The sequence below is a fragment of the Pelophylax lessonae genome (genome assembly GCF_965119305.1).
Source record: "Pelophylax lessonae genome assembly, chromosome: 11".
NCBI lineage: Eukaryota > Metazoa > Chordata > Amphibia > Anura > Ranidae > Pelophylax > Pelophylax lessonae.
The window spans coordinates 179,562,137-179,579,097 of record NC_138778.1 but is presented as its reverse complement, the minus strand read 5'-3'; the positions used below and the strand labels follow the sequence as shown (position 1 = coordinate 179,579,097).

Below are 16,961 nucleotides of genomic sequence, written 5' to 3'. Positions count from 1 at the left end.
GGCATGGGGTGAATTATATGCTGACACCTACACTGCATTTTGTCAATTGACAGAATACCAAGAGCTCTTTTTGGATTGTGTCTATGCTTTTTATAGCAAAGCCTTGGTTCTTTCTATGGTCTTATATTTTTTGTCAAGGCAGAAATATCAAATACACAGTTGCTGGCCTCCTTCTGAAAATGTTACTTGCCAGGCTATGTCTGCATTCAATACTGCCTGTTCACAAACCCTGGAAAAGCATGTAGCAACATGAAAGGCTCCCATGAGCTTCCTTTTTAATCAATGCTGTTGCAGGTTCTGTTTGCAGGATTATTGTGCTCTCTCCAGCCAATATCTCGCTCTTGTCACTCTTGCTGCTGTTTGTATTGCCCCTGCCACTCATTACTGACTTTTGGCTTGTTCCTCATGTAGCACCCTCTAGTGTGTGCTAGAGTTAGTGTAGTTTTTTCTGTTAGGTAAATTTAGCTAGCTCATGGCTAAGCCTGAGATATGGAATCTGGGTCATGGTTCAGTGACTCAGGGCTGGATGACTCTGGCAGCTCTCCCTTTTGAACTTCCCCCTGATTTGGAAGTTTGTAGAAACTTCCAGAACTTGAGTGGCAGTGAGGAGGGGCTGCTATGCATATTTTTGAGGCCTCAGCCAATCCCCAGTAGTGGGCTGGCAGGGGGCAGAGATGACCTCATTAGTAGATATGAGACATGCCAGCAGGGGCAGTCAGATGGAAGACAGAGATCCCATGGTAAGTAGACTATCGGTGGCCCTCAGGGGTGCCTCTTAGTCGGGAAGGGGGTGACCTCAGGTAGTCGGTCTCCTTTGAACGCAGCGGTATGTTTAAGTCTTCAGCCTTTCCCTAGGGATCTCCTGAGAGTCAGCCAGGTGGGCTGGTGAAGAGTCAGTCAAGTAGACTGGTGTAAAGAGGCAGAGCAAGCCTGATGGGTTGGCATTGCCTGAAGATGTGGTGCTGGGCTCAGTGACCACAGAGGAAGTAGAGGAGAAAATGTGAGCGGTGTCACTCCAACATGCTGCCATCAACGTACTGCGAGTTCCTTCCTGTAATGGGCTGTTGCTGAGCTGACATTAGGCCTGTCAGCTTCCCTCAAGAAGTGAGCCAGCAGAAACCAAGTGTGTGCAGGTGGCTGAAGAAGAGGAGGGTGTATATAGAGATCTTATATAGATACTGTATATAGGAAGTTGTCCCTGCAGTTGTTGAAGTCAATTTGGCATTCCATAACCTCCCATCCCTATGCAAGTTGAAATTCCCTAATAAAACATAAAAATAAAGCTATGAACTTTTCTCTGTCTCTGAAGGGCTGGTGAAGATTCGGTGTGCCTGGCTGTGCAGGAGTGGGGTATCTCTTCTATCTGCAGATCCTACGTGGGGTGTGCTACACTTTACTATGCTTCTGCTTAACCCCAACCTGTGAACACTTGTTACTGACCTTTGTCTTGTTTACGGACTACAGTTCTGCTTGATCCTAACCTTCTATATCTACTACTGGACCCAGGCTTGCTCACCTCCTGGTGGGGCAATCCTGAGGAGTGGACTGCAACCTGGTACTAACACATAGAAAAACCCATCTCCACCATCAGGAGCTCTGGTGATTACCAGTTAGTGCTTAGACTCCGCACCTCGGAGGAGCTTGTGTCATCCGCCAGGTTGAACTGCTGTTGCCCTTATCCAGCTGGTCAGTGGGAGCCTCTCTATTGCTTTAGCCAGCCCTCCTGTACTGGGCCCGAGCTCTATCACTTCAGAAGAAGGGCCCAGGCACCTGCAAGAAAGGAGAGCCAGCTGTACTGCTTTGTAACACCTGTGGATCCCCTGCAGCACTGCCAGCTTTCTCCCTCCAGCAGCTCTGCAAAGGTATCAGTTCTGTAAACTTGCAAAGTGTCCAAATTTGGAGCAGAAGGAGACAGCTGCAGAGTCTCTGCCTGTGCCTCTGCAGGTCATTAAACACCCCCTCTGTCTCCCCCTGGCCAGTAGTCAGCAGTGTTATCTCCGGTCACCAGTGATGAATGAGCAGGAAGCTTGCTCCCCCTTCCTCCAGATTGTGCTCCCACTGCTTTGTGTTCACTGTGAACTCCAGGGTTTGGATGCAGCAGTGCTTCTGCTGAAGGGTTTGAGTTGGGGTGAGGGGTTGCTGCTGGAGTGAGGGACAGAAACTTTAGGATTTCGGAGAGGGGGTGAATATGGATCCAAACTAGAACTGCAGTTGCAACTGCAATGCTGCAGCTAGGAGCCAGTGGATACATCTCTCTTCCCAGCTGACAGACACTTCTTCCCAGCCATTTCTATATACCACCCCTAAGGCCCTTTATACTTTGTGTAGTGGGAACACACATTCCTGCTCGCGATTTTGTTTGCATGTTTTTCACACATAGGGTAGCCCATTCACTTGAATGTGCTGCCATATGTGTAACCAACACATCATAGAGGCTGATAAAGGGTAGAGGGAATGGCACTGTCTAGTAATGAGAAACGTGTATGATGGCAATAAATAGATAAAATAGATAATATAATGACAAGATAAAGGAGAGAGATAAAAATCTGCAAGATGTGGTAATAAACTGTATAGATCTAAATTAGAGTCAAAGTGCTACGTGCATGTATTAACTAATAAATATATAACCATCAATATGAATACCAAAATAGTATAAAAATCTATAATAAATTAATAAAATAATCCCAGTGTTAACGTGACCATAAAAAGGTGAATATAAATGAATATAAATAATACAATGGTACAAAGTGTCATATACTCAAAGTGACAAGTGCATATAGGGCAGTGAGCATAATATCATGGACTCAAAGTAACAGGTGAATAAATGTCCAAAATTGGTGTGAAAGTGCACCGATATAACTTGGTGGGGTAACTTAATAAATGAATAATAGTGGTGTATACAACAAAAAAAAGGAGTCCAGTGTTGAATAAAAATGCTGAACTGGTGATGAAGTAATAGGGAATATCCGAAAGGTGGTTATTGATTAATAGATAAGCAGGTGACAGTCTTCGTGTGGATTGCACACAATAGGTGACCCCATGGTGGGCAGTAGGGTGCTCTGTGACCCCTGTGGTAAATAGCACACTTACGGATCACTTACGGTTCCTGTTGGAAGTCGTGGACCGCATTGCGTTCCACGCGCTCGTTTACCATCAAACCCATGTGAGTACCCGTAATCCTGTTTTACTGTGCAAATAAACCTAGTTTGGCAATATTACACTATGTGCCTTTCTTCTATACCTGAACACCTGCCATACTGACACCCCGCGGATAGGTACCAGCCCTCACCGCCGGGACATCCCCAGACCCCAGCTTCCCCCAGGAATCCTCCCATTCGGGAACCCTCATAGACGTCCATCCTAGGACCCATAGAGGAGGATAGGATCCATCTGCTGGAGCACTACTTATACCCGCTCTATACCCCTGTGTGGGGTAGGTATTTCTGGTAAGTGTGCTATTTACCAGAGGGGTCACAGAGCACCTTACTGTCCACCACGGGGTCACCTATTGTGTGCAATCCACACAAAGACTGTCACCTGCTTATCTATTAACCACCAAGTTATATCGGTGCACTTTCACACCAATTTTGGACATTTATTCACCTGTCACTTTGAGTCCGTGATATTATGCTCACTGCCCTATATGCACTTGTCACTTTGAGTATATGACACTTTGTACCATTGTGTTATTTATATTAGATTATATTCACCTTTTTATGGTCACGTTAACACTGGGATTATTTTATTAATTTATTATAGATTTTTATACTATTTTGGTATTCATATTGATTATTCATATTAATGTTTATATATTTATTAGTTATTACATGCACGTAGCACTTTTACTCTAATTTAGATCTATACAGTTTATTACCACATCTTGAAGATTTTTATCTCTCTCTTATATCTTGTCATTATATTATCTATTTATCGCCATCATACACGTTTCTCATTACTAGACAGCGCCATTCCCTCTACCCTTTATCATATCTTTTATAGTCCTTTGGCTATAATCTAGGGAGGCTGCAGTCCAGTACACACTCATCCACGTCTGTATATTCCACAAGCGCGGAGTCTACTATTTTTATACATCATAGAGGCTATCTAGAACCTTAAAGGCATGCAGCTTTGCCACATGACAAAAACGCAGGTTTGCTAATTGCATTTGGGGTGCCATTAACAATTAATGGCATCACAAGCGCTATGCAAATTTGCAGTGCATTTCCAAAATCCACTGCAAAATGCCCATTACCTGTGCACTGTCACACATCCAGGAAACATCAAATGTGAATGTGGCCTAATATCTGGTATACCCTGCTAGTTTTTTTTTTCCTTCAACCCAGTTGATTTAACATAAAAAAAAACAAACATACACCTCAGGTCAGAACCACTGTACTAACAATCTGATGTTAGTACAGCGATCTCCCCTGCTGTTCTATTGTGTTCTGACAGGGGGATGGCCCCCTCTCCAGAACACTCCGGTCAGTGCTCTCAGCCATTGGACCTTTTTAGTCATGCCTCTTCAGAAGCCGGCTGTCATATAGTCAGACTGGGCTGTATACATGCCATGGCTGCGATGCTCTACTTCACAGCTGCGGCATTTTTAAAGCAGGCTGCAGAGTTTAATAGTCAGCACCACCTGTAAAACTTTTCATTGAGTTTAATGGGGCTACTCTGCACCTTGAAGCCAAATACTTGGTTCACAGTTGAAATGTGGTCTCGCAATGTAAAATTGCCATTCAGCAAATAAAAAAAAACAGGTGTCAGGAGGTGGCAGTAGTGCGGCTATAATTTCTCCCACGGCTGCAAAGCATACCATTGCAACCATGGCATTTTAGCAATTTGATATTTCCGGGGCGGGGGGCCTGTCAGGTACATTGTACAGAGCCCCGTGATTTCTAACAGCAGCCCTGGCTATAGTTAATGGTCTCCAAGCCTGACCCTTGACTGTGACACTTCCAAAGACTTCCCACCTGTCACCTCTCTCGCTCAGGAAAAAAATGATTAACTCTGCCAAGGGACAACGTGACCTGTTGATACACACCTTGCTTGCTCACCTTTTCAACTTCTTATTTAATTTTGGATGGTGCTATCAATGACTTGGAAGAGTTTAGATGTCATTTATTCATGTGACAGTACCTGGTCTTGGCAATTGGCTGCTAGGCGGAGGCACTGTCACAGGAGACCCCTATATCCAGGGGGGCATCCAAATGTTTTCAGTCCAAATAGTTTTAGATAGAGAGGGGAAGGGTTAGAGCCTCAGTACTGCCATATGTATATAATATAAGCCTCGTATTGAGGTGGTTATACCAGGATCATGGCTACAACCATGATTCTGGTATGGCTTTTTACACTGGGCGATTCTCTTTTTATGTAAAAGTAAACCTAGTGGGGCGTGGCTTGGACCCGATCCAATATGGCCGCTTGACTCTGAGCTCCTGCACTGAGGGGTCTGATATTACCTCATCCTGAGCCCTTTCCTTGCTCCTACCCTAGCCTGAATCATGGGAAGTAAAGCCAGAAGTGCTTCTGCCACCCGAGCGGGAACCCCGGGAGATTTAGAGCTACAACTCAGCCGCAATATCCCGGACATTTTCCGGACACAGCGGCCCTCCCTGTCTTCCTCATCCTCTCAAACCGCCCGCTCACGTTCCCGCTCGCCGAACAGGCAAGCCGTAGAGCTGGGAGCCTCTCTGCCTTCGCCCTCGCATGATCCCACGAGAGCTCCAGTGACCCCGCCGACCCTTTCCATGGCGGATTTGCAGCTTGTAGCCGCTGACATCAAGGCGGCCATGGCGGCGGCAATAGCGGACCTCCGCAGGGACTTCCAAGCTATGTCAGCGAGGGTTGAGGAGGTCGAGTTGGTCACCGCCCGCCATGATACTTCCCTTGGGCATGTCCACCAGGTGACAGAATCGCATGCTGTCCTCCTCCGTGATCTCAACCGGCATGTGGAGGACCTTGACAATCGGGGCCGCCGAAGGAACCTCCGAGTGAGGGGAGTACCGGAGAGCATTGAACACCAGAACTTACCTCATGCAGTCACTTCCATATGCAATGATCTCCTCGGCAGGCCCCCTGAAGCACCCGTGGTGTTCGAACGCATCCATCGGGCCCTACGACCCCGTGGCAGGGAGAATGATCCTCCAAGGGATGTGGTGTGCTGCCTGGCCAATTTCCAGCTAACGGAGGATGTCTTGAGGAATGCCAGGATGAGACAGCACCTCACGTTCCAGGGTGCCGACATCAAGTTGTTCCAGGATCTCTCTGCCATAACGCTGCAGAGACGCCGAGAGCTTCGCCCTCTGCTGGAGGAACTCAGGTCCAGGGCGATCATTTACCGCTGGAAGTTTCCCTTCGGTCTGTCGGCCTCCTCACAGGGCCGTACGGCCCTATTGCGAGTACCAGAGGACCTCGACCACTTCTGTGCCACCCTGGGCATCCCTCCTGTCAACGTCCCCGACTGGTACAGCGAGTTCCGCATCTCCCCGATACACCGAGCGACCTCCATGGATGGGATCCAGATGGCCGACAATTTTGGCTTGGGCCGCCGCCGCTCCCACCCGCCCTCCTCACCTCCAGGCAATGGCAGGGATGCGCCCCGCAATGGGAGACCGACAGCCTCACCCGTCCACCGGAGAGCGCGCCACGCTCCATAGACTTCCCCACTCACCGCCTTTTCTCTGGTAGCACGGAACTGTTCTCCTGGATCCCGTTCCCCTGCTGGAGCTGATCCCGTCCTCTGATGCCTTACAGTGATGCCTTACTTGCCCTCACGAGATGCTCGCTGTCCCCGGACCTCAGGTCCCACCGATCTGCCGGCTATTCCTCCACTTCGGTCTTCTGTGAACAGTCCCACTGGCAATACTGTCCTTGGATTCCACCTCCGGTGACTGTGAGTCTCCTCTTCCTTGCTAATGCTCTCTCCGAGCGGCGAGAACTTCCTGCCTGCCCCCCGGGAGAGTCGGCTGCTGAACTTCTTTCCCTCGCCTACGCTGACCTCCGGCCTCCCCGAGAACCCTACATCTGTGTGCCTTGGATTCCCCTCTCCCCTTGCTCTGGATCCCCCCCCCCTGCCCCCGGTCTCCCCCCCCTCTCTACACCTGCACGAACACCCCGGGAACCCCCTTCTTCACACGGACATGGACCATTTTTATTTTTCATGGTATTTCTCAAGCATGTGCTGGGGGACGTGTATGGTTTATAGATCATAGCGGATGTGCACTCTGCATTTCTCCTCCTGCTTGAACTAAGCCTGCTATTAGTGATTTTACTCTCATTTAGGCTGAGAAGAATGCTAGGTGCGTAGTCAATGCTTGCACTGCACTATGTTGTTCCCTCTCACTTTCCTCCCTCCCGCTCCCCCATCCTTCCCCCCCCCTCTCCCCTCCTTCCTCCCACTCTTCCCCCCCCTCTCCCCTCCCCTCCCTCTCCCTCTTCCCCTCCCTCTTCCCCTCCCCTCCCCCTTCCCCTCCCCTCTTCCCCTCCCCTCTTCCCCTCCCCTCCCTCTTCCCCTCCTCTCCTTCCTCCCCTCCCTTCCTTTTTCCTCTCCCTTCCTTCTTCCCCTCCCCTCCCCTTCTTTTTCCCCTTCTTCTTCCCCCCCCTCCTTCTTCCCCTCCCCTCCCCTTCCCCTCTCCTTCCCCCTCCCTCCCCTTCCCCCTCTCCTCCCCTTTCATGTCCCCCCCCCTCATCCTCATCTCCTTGCCTACTCCTCCTCCCCTCTCTTACCTTTCCCTTCTCCTCCTAGCTTGCACACGGATGTTATCTTTGTAGAAGGGCGCAATGCCCGATCTAGCTGAGTGGTGCCCTGCTCTGTGTACGGAGGCGGAGCCCCTGTGCTGACACTTCGGTTCCTCCCCCCTTCCATTGCCAGGGCCATTGCCCGTATCGCTTGGTTGCCTGCGGGACATTCCTGTTTTGCCTTGCTTCCCCCCCGGGCTGCCATTCGCACCCCTGGGGGGGGAGGGGTATGTCATGGATGCCTACGCCCCTTGTGCCGTTGCATATGCATCACAGTCGGGGACGCCCGGTCCTGCTGTCGGCCCGCCCCCCCGGATAGCTACATACCTGCGTTCCTTTAGCTGGTTCACATCCTTAATGGAGTGCGGGGGTGCTGGCTGGCAGCGGGCTGTTGGGGTCACCGACGGGGTAAATGTTGAATACTACTTTGTAGAGTCACTATATTCCGGGACGCGAATTGACTAAGTTAGGCTGCATGCCAACAGTTGTGGATTTTGATGGCATCACTGCTCTGTTCCCTCCTTGTTATTGTTCAACTGTTCCAGCAAGTTTTATTTTTTTTATCCATTTGTTCTTCTGTGCTACCTCGCCTTTCCCCGCCCTCTGACTGTTTCCTGCCCTTACTGAGTGAACTGACGCCTCCTGGGTGGTCATGCTTACCCCTCTCTTCTCTTCCTTTCTGGTACCTGTCTGGTCTTCCCTCCTTTACTCTTGCCTGACCACGACATGGACCACCTACACTTTCACCGCCCCTTGGTTTGCCCACTGTTACACGACTCCCTTACTGCTGACTTGCCCGTCATTCTTCAGATCCTCCCTGTCTCCCTCTCGACTCCCATCACTTCGTCTTTACCACCCTCATTTTGACAACTATGGTAATCCCCGTTCCTCCCCTACGGCTCACCCAATGGCTCTGCTTCCCTGACGCCACATCACCGCTCCGCATCAGATTGTACTAGCTCCCTACTCCCTGAGTATGCTCCATGTTGTTTCTTTATTCACCGGGCTCATTCACCTACTACTAATGACCCCTGCAGGTCCCCGGAGTTCTGGCCACCGTGTTGGTTGTCTCCTCCCGTGCCCGCCAACGGTCGACGTTTCTTAACGGTCGCCCGACACCCTCCGACTTCCACACCTCCCCACCCCCTCTGAGCTCCCCAGCTGGTCTGTCGGTTCTCACGGTACTCTAACTCCCCTCCCTACTCCTACCCTTCTATTTCCACCCTCCCCTTCACTAACTCTTGACCCTCCTTTTTTTTTTTTTTTTTTTTTTTTTTTTCTTCTCTTCCCCCCCCTTATAGGGTGCTCTGCGATGTCCGCAACAGCACCCCAGCCTGATGGCCTCCGCCTTAAGGTTGTCTCCTTAAACGCCCGGGGTTTGAACACACCTCAGAAACGCTCGAAATTGCTCATGCACATGCACAGACTTAAAGCGGACGTAGTGTTCTTGCAAGAGACGCACTTCCGTTCGGACGCTCTTCCTAAATGCACGAACAAACATTTTACTCAAGCTTTCCATGCTACGTCTGAGACTTCGAAGTCGAAAGGAGTCTCTATACTCATTGCAAAATCAACCCCTTTCTCCGTTTCCGACTCCCTGGCGGATGCCCAAGGACGTTATTTACTGCTTCAAGGTACCCTTAAACATATCCAGATCACCCTCGCGAACGTCTATAGCCCCAACCAATCCCAGGTCTCGTTTTTCAGATCAGTATTTGGTGAACTGGCGCCTTTCCAACGGGGCACTCTGATCTTTGGGGGCGACTTCAATGTTCCCCTGGAACCACTGCTTGACACCTCCTCAGGCTCCTCGTGCTTACCTTACAAAGCCCTAAAACAGATTAAGCTATGTCTACGAGACCTCAGGCTTCACGATTCCTGGCGGACACTCCATGCCAGTGACAGGGATTACACTTACTTCTCCCCACTCCACGCCAAATACTCCAGGATCGACTACCTGTTCCTCTCGCAATCTGCTCTCACATCTCTTACTGATGCCTCCATAGAGCCATCGATACTTTCGGATCATCACCCTATTTCTCTCACCCTATCCTTCCCGCTATCTCTATCCAGAGATCGGGTTTGGAGCCTTGATTCCTCCTTGCTGACGGACAAAGCTAGATCGGCCGCCATCCGCGAATCTTTACAGGAATATTTCTCTGTCAACGCGACGCCTGACACGTCGACCCTCATTCAATGGGAAGCCCACAAATGCGTTGTCCGGGGTAAATTTATCGCGCTATCAGCGGCTCGAAGAAAAAAAAGGGAGGCTTTTGTCTCTGACCTGATCTTGCGCATTCGTACCTTGGAACTGGCCCATAAACGCTCCCTTGCTCATGACACTTTAACGGCCCTTACCTCCGCTCGTGAACAACTCGCGGAGGAGCTAGATCGGAAAGTCAGACGTAGCTTCCTCCTGTCCCAAAAGGTTTTTTATGAACAGGCCAATAAAAGCGGTCGACTCCTTGCCACGGCCCTTCGCCAAAAGAAGGCGAAGTCCACGGTTCACTCCCTCCGCTCACCCTCTGGGTCCCTGGTAGCTAACAACCGAGACATTGCGGCAGAATTTGAGGCCTTCTACTGTAAACTTTACAACCTAGACCCAACACGCTCCCACCCCCCCTCCAACCCTACCAGATCTCAAGTTTCTCCCGATTGCCGTACTGCGCTGGATCTCCCCATCTCCAAACAGGAATGGGATTTTGCGCTAAAACAGATGCAACCCAATAAGAGCCCTGGCCCTGATGGCCTTTCTGTTGCATACTACAAATCCTTCCCTGACATCCTTGCTGCCCCGTTCTTATCCGCCTTTAATTCTGTCTCCGCAGACAACCCCCTGTCCCCGCGGATGCTTGAGGCCCACGTTGTGGTGATCCCGAAAGAAGGGAAGGACCCGACCTCCCCGGCCAGCTACAGGCCGATCTCCCTTATCAACGTGGATGTCAAGCTGTTCGCAAAGATTCTGGCTAACAGACTGCTCCCACTTCTACCTAAGGGGATTCACGAGGACCAGGTTGGTTTTGTCCCGGGCCGCGAAGCGCGGGATAATACCATCAAAGCGCTTAATCTGCACCACGTCCTCTCCACCACTAACCAGAAGGGGTTCCTGCTCTCCCTGGACGCTGAGAAGGCATTCGACAGGGTCTCGTGGGATTTTCTTGCGGCAACGCTCTCTGCCTGAGGATTGGGTCCCCGGTTCCTTGGCTATGTTATGGCCATGTACGCTAAACCGGAGGCGCGGGTCCGTGTTAATGACACCCTGTCGAGTGCCTTCCAGATTTCCAACGGTACCAGACAGGGATGCCCGTTGTCCCCCTTGATTTTCATCATGACTCTAGAGCCCCTTCTCCACAGGATTAGACACTGTGACACGATACACGGGATTAATTTCGCTGACAGGACGTACAAACTTGCCGCGTATGCGGATGATCTTCTGTTGTTCCTCTCCGATCCCATCACGACCCTACCTGCTCTCTTCAAAGTGTTCGATGAGTACGCTTCCCTTTCCAACTTTCGGATTAATTTTTCCAAATCCTTCGCGTTAAATGTCACTCTACCCCACTCGGACGTGGAGCGCTGTCGAGCGAATTTCCGCTTCACGTGGAAACCGGACTCGATCACTTACCTGGGCATTGAAATCCCTTCTAACCTCCAACACTTGTTCGTTCGCAACTTCCCCCCGCTTTTCGCACGGATATCGAAAGACCTCCGATCCTGGTCCAAGCTTCAGCTGTCCTGGTTCGGCAGGGCAGCTGTCTTAAAAATGAATGCTCTACCCCGCCTCCTCTATGTCCTCCAAACGGTCCCCATACTGCTCCCCCCTTCCTTCTTCAAACACTACCGTCGTATCTGCACCTCCTTCTTGTGGGGGGACAAACAGCCCCGCATTGCTTATCAGACCCTCACGAGACCGAAGTCTAAAGGTGGTATTGGCCTTCCTGACTTGTACAACTACTACGCCGCTAGCCACCTTACTAGAATTGCGGACTGGAACATTCATGGGCCTCATAAGGATTGGGTTTCCATTGAGAAGGGCTTTACTTCTCTGGATCTCCACTCCTCGCCGTGGCTCCTGGATGCCCACGTCCCCCCCGCTCTAAAGCTCCATCCCCTCATTGGTCCCTCCCTCAAAGTTTTCCGTTCGGTTAGCACGTCTCACTCCATCTCCATGGTTCCAGGCCCTATGACCCCTGTCCGCTTGAACCCGGATTTCCCTCCTGGCATGCACCGTACTTACCTGACCACGAACTGGGCCCAAGACCAGTTGAGGGTCCACCATCTTTGGGACAATGACGCCCCACTCGATATACCCTCCATTGCTGAAAAGTCTGGCTTGCCCCCTTTACCTCCTTGGCCACACTTTCTCCTCAAGCAATACCTCCTGTCACTCTCTCGCAAGTGCTCCTCCTTGACTGCCTTGACCCCGTTCGACCACTTGTGCCAACAGGAAGGCCCGATCCGCAGACTCCTTTCCACTATCCATTCTTTTCTGCTTGACGAACCCGATCCGGGGAAGCTTAAACGATGCGAGGATTGGGAAGCGGAATTGGCGGTCGCTCTCTCCCCAGAAGACTGGGACCTTATCCATACGAATAACCACAAATGTTCCCTTAATGTTACCACGCAGGAAAGCGGCTACAAGCTAGTTAGCCGCTGGTATTACACCCCCACGAGATTACACAGACTCTTCCCTTCAACGTCACGGCTCTGCTGGAGATGTAACGCGGAACCTGGTACGCTCCTTCACGTTTTCTGGACCTGCCCTCGTCTTACCGCCTTCTGGGAAGAAGTCCATAGAATTATTACGCAAGTTACCACAGCAGACTTAGCCTTCACTCCTGCTCAATACCTTTTGCACCACTCTTCTACTTCCAGCAGGACTTATTCTAAATCTTTGGCGATCCTTATGGTGAATGCCGCCAGGCAGTGCATCCCGGCTCTGTGGAAGTCCACGCACGTACCTACCGTCAAGCAGTGGTTCCAGCGCCTCTCAAGGGTCGCAGAGATGGAAGAGTTGATTGCCATTTCCAGGGATACTCCCTCCAAACACCACAAAAAGTGGGCTTGCTGGACTCATTATACTTCCACGCCCGAATTCTCCCGTCTCTGTCAGTGACGACCATACAGTACTGTCCTCATTGACCCCCTTGGATACACCGCTCTTTCTGTTCTCTTTCACGTTCCCTTTTGTCTCCCACTGAGATAATTTTTTTTTTTTTTTTTTTTTCTCTCCCTCTCTCCCCCCCCCCTCCTTCCCTGTTAATTTTCCCTTTGCCTCACCCCCCTGTCTTCCTTCCCCTCCCCGCCCTCCACGGGCTGCTTCGTTGTCTCTGGGCGGGCCCGGACAACTGGCTCCCCCCCTTCATTGCATGACTTAGTTGCTCCGCAGCCGCTTCTCCCCGACGACTCCCCTGTCTCCCGTCCCTGGGTTTGGATCACCCAGGATATGGGCCTCGACATGGACCAGCTCGACCTGACCGCTTGTCCTCCTGTTGCCTTACCTCCTCTATAGTGTCTTATTCTTTGACTTCTACTCTTGCCTCCCCTCTCTTTCCACTTCCGACCCCTGATTGTCTTCACACGCCTCACAGGGTAGAGTTGTCCCGGATCTCCACGGTTATCAATGTTGTTTATTGTAGGCTATTTTATACTGTTACATTTGCCGTCTTCGGCTGTTTACATGCTTGTACCATTTTGAAACTTTTGTACATTTCTGTCATGTTTCTTTTGCCAACTTGAACTGGTTGTACATTTGTACTTTATCTTTTATGAACCAATAAAATATTTTGAAAAAAAAAAAAAAAAAGTAAACCTAGTGGCTACAGAGCCGCTAGATCACGTTTCAGGCAGAGGAAGGGGGTTCCCCCCTCCCATGCCACCTTTACTAGGCCCATCGTCTCATTGCTTTAGTTTCCCTGGACACAGTGAAAGGGATTGATGTCGTTCCTGCGACTGTGTGAATTCTGGTTTCAGTTTGTTTACAATTTGTTACCCGCTTGTGAAAGCATCTGATCAAACAGATCCCAGTTTGATCAGATGCTTTGGAGGCCAGTGATGTTTGGTATCTATTTACTTGGTGTAACATAATTATTTAAATTTTACCAAAAATGTGGGTATCATATTGTGTCTCTATTCACTAAAAGTCATTAAAGTTTATTTTTGTCAAAAAAATGGGCGTTTGAGAAACAGCTGAGCAAATATCATGTGACTAAAAAAATTGCAACACCCACCATTTTACTCACCAGGATCTCTGCATAATGTTTTGCGGTTCGAACTTCTAAGTAATTTTCTAGCAAAAAAACGGCCATCTTTTAAGTGTATGAGCGGAAATGTCAGAAATGGGCTGGGGGGCAAGTGGTTGTCATCTGCATCCCATTTGGGGAGATTTCCCCTTGCTTTATGCAAGGACAGAAGTTGTCGTGCAAAGCCTCCCGGCAACAGCCAATGCCATGGAGGGGCCTCAGCACATTGACATGTCAAGTAAATATATTATTGTGATTGATTTTGTACATCCTGGAGTATTGTTATTTGCTGCACAGATATAAAGCCTTTCAGTTCCAAAGTTTTCAAACCATCATCTTTCAGACATTGCTCAGTTCTAAAAATGATGGTATTTAGTTGCTAGCTGTTGGGCTGTCACTGGATTCTTTAAAAAAAAAAAAGAGGGCCGTCCTTGTCTAAAACCCTGTTTATGGAGTGCAGCTATTTTGGTTACAAACAGACCCCGGGGGGATTTCTAATTTGATAAAAGCATTTGACAAGTCTTCTTTTTTTAGTATATAGCACATTCGATTCAGGGATGCTTGAGACAGGCTTCCAAGAGGTAAGTAATAGAAATCAAAGCAAAGAAGGTGACCAGATTGCAGAATTCAGCCTAACAGCTAACACGAATCAAACATTTAAAGAGCAGATAAAACTTCCTTACAAGGAAGGAAACTTTTAAAGAATGATATTTGAGCTACAGAAAAATGCTGGTGGTTGTCTCCAAGGGACTACACTGGAAAAATCTCTTTTCAAAGTTCCCCAACTCGGACTCCTTGGGAGCCTTACTTCTCTTGCTGCATATTCTGTAAGGGTACAGCAAGAAAAGACCAGAGTAGAGCAAGAACTTCCTATAAAGGCTGTGAGTGGTGGAATAAGCTTAAAAATCGAAAACAGAGATATGACATCTTGGTCTACAAAAAAAAAAGTAAGTTGGTGGGTTCCCCAGCCAATACCCACCTAAAGTTGAAATATCAGCTTCGGGTGGACTAATGGCCGGAATACACGATAAGAAAATCGGCCGAAAATTTCCGTTCAGCGAATGATATTCTACTCGTTAATGCCCAGCCATCAATGACCAATATCGATACTGTGAAAGAAAAATACCGTTTGAAAAAAATGAAAAATTCTGTCATCTCGTTTGCGAATGAACGATATTCTATACGTTGGTGTTAAGGTCGTTCATTTGAAATCTGTAAAACATCATCACACTGAACACTGTTTCGATGGTCGGTGGACAACGGTCGGGCGATATTCGCCCCCTGGATGTTGGCAACGTTTTCGACCAACGAACACTTTTTCATTAGTCGGTGGTCGAATGATCGGGCGATATTCTAATCGTGTATTCCGGCCATTACACCGTAAGTGCCAAAATAGTCAAATAAACAGGGAAAATAGAAATCAATATTATATTAACAATATTTGAGTAAGCAGTAACTTTCATTTATACAGACTAGGGCAAGGAGTTCTCACCTGCAGCCTCCAGACTCAAGATGAGATTTAATGGGCCTCAGAAATAGTTGGGATTAACCTTCTAAAACAGGTTAGTTTAATTCCCATCCAACTCTCTCCTGTCTTCTATACATTGTACAGACCCAGCCTATTCTGTGCACTTACCTGTTATCTGCTGACTTGTAGAAGTCAAAAGAGAATCCAAAGTAGCTTCCATGGGGTCCAGAAAAGGTTTGGGGGTTCAGCTGATCCAGATTCAAGGAGTGAGTATAGGGGAGAATGAGAGGCAGCAGACACAGCAGCATGGTGCTATCAATCCAGCTACAAATAAAACAGAAACTGACTTCTCTTCTTTTGCTCTGTGTATTCCTTCTCTGTGACATCCTCTCCCACATATGACTCAGCCTGTGTCTTATTTGTAGAATACAGGCTTCACGGTTTCCTGAATTATTACAGCATCTTCCTTACTAGTGTTACCAAGTTCACCCTTCTCCACTACTAGATGATACCAACTTTCTGTACCAATATGTTCACACCCTATCATCAAGGAGAGGGAACCCTGCGCGTTTTGACAAAAAACAAATGATAAATTGTCCTGAAATGATAGCAGCTAAACACTGGACCTATAGAAATCCAAGCAGAATATATATCAAAATAGTGTAGCGCTAGGAACAACCAAAATTACATATATGAATACCACATAAGTCATGAAAACAAATGCGGTGATACAAACAAGGAAAACACAAAGTCCATAAGGGTCATGAGTCCCAAAAATTGTTAATAGGTGGAGAGTAGTAATCCAAAGGTTGAGTCCCAATAGATGGTGAAGCAGGAGGAAAACACCCGTGATAGGTAATGCGAGATGGCTGCTTACCAGAATGAATGGGCCCCCAACTTAATGGACAGGCCACACAGGCTTGGTAAGGAACTTCGCATATACTCTTGCCTCCACAAACATAGGGATATGGACATGGATCAATGCACTTGTAACCAGTCTCAGCTTCCAAAGGTGTAGCAGGATGAAGCGATAAGCTCATATACAGCTCCAATATGAGATGCCAAACACGTAAAAAGGAAGATAAAGGGAGACCATAGCGTAATCCAGCATTGAATAATCAAACTGTTTATTAAAGGTTCCACTTACATGTATACAGGCAAAAACAGGCAGACTGTTAAAAACCGCGGCGTCCCGCGGGAATGTAGTGAGCCGGCGTCGAGAGGGGCGTGACAAGCGAGGTGTCCGGTACCGCCCGACCGGTTTCGTCAGATGTGACGTTGTCTGGGGCGTGGTGCACACATACACCCATCCATCTCTACAGTCATTATTACTACTGTCACTATATGAAGATTTGGAAGGGAGGCAGTTCCCCCTAGCAGTCTCCAAAAAAAGGGGGAAATTGGACTCTCGGTACCTCAGACTGAATACACATAGAATAAAAATGACGGGTATTTTATTTATACAAAAAGATATAAAATGAAGTATCCAAATATATCAGAAGAAAACTCAA

The 16,961-nt window shown here is 48.7% G+C and overlaps 1 protein-coding gene across 1 annotated transcript in view; it reads right to left on the bottom strand.

The window, feature by feature from the left end:
• Positions 1-15,859, bottom strand: part of LOC309566191 (integrin alpha-IIb-like) — a 110,297-nt gene extending 94,438 nt beyond the window's left edge. The window contains exon 1 of the mRNA XM_082271277.1: positions 15,619-15,859. Within this exon, the coding sequence (XP_082127403.1) occupies positions 15,619-15,848 (230 nt within the window). The 5' untranslated portion in view covers positions 15,849-15,859. The remainder of the gene's footprint in view (positions 1-15,618) is intronic.
• Between the last annotated feature and the right edge of the window lie 1,102 nt (positions 15,860-16,961).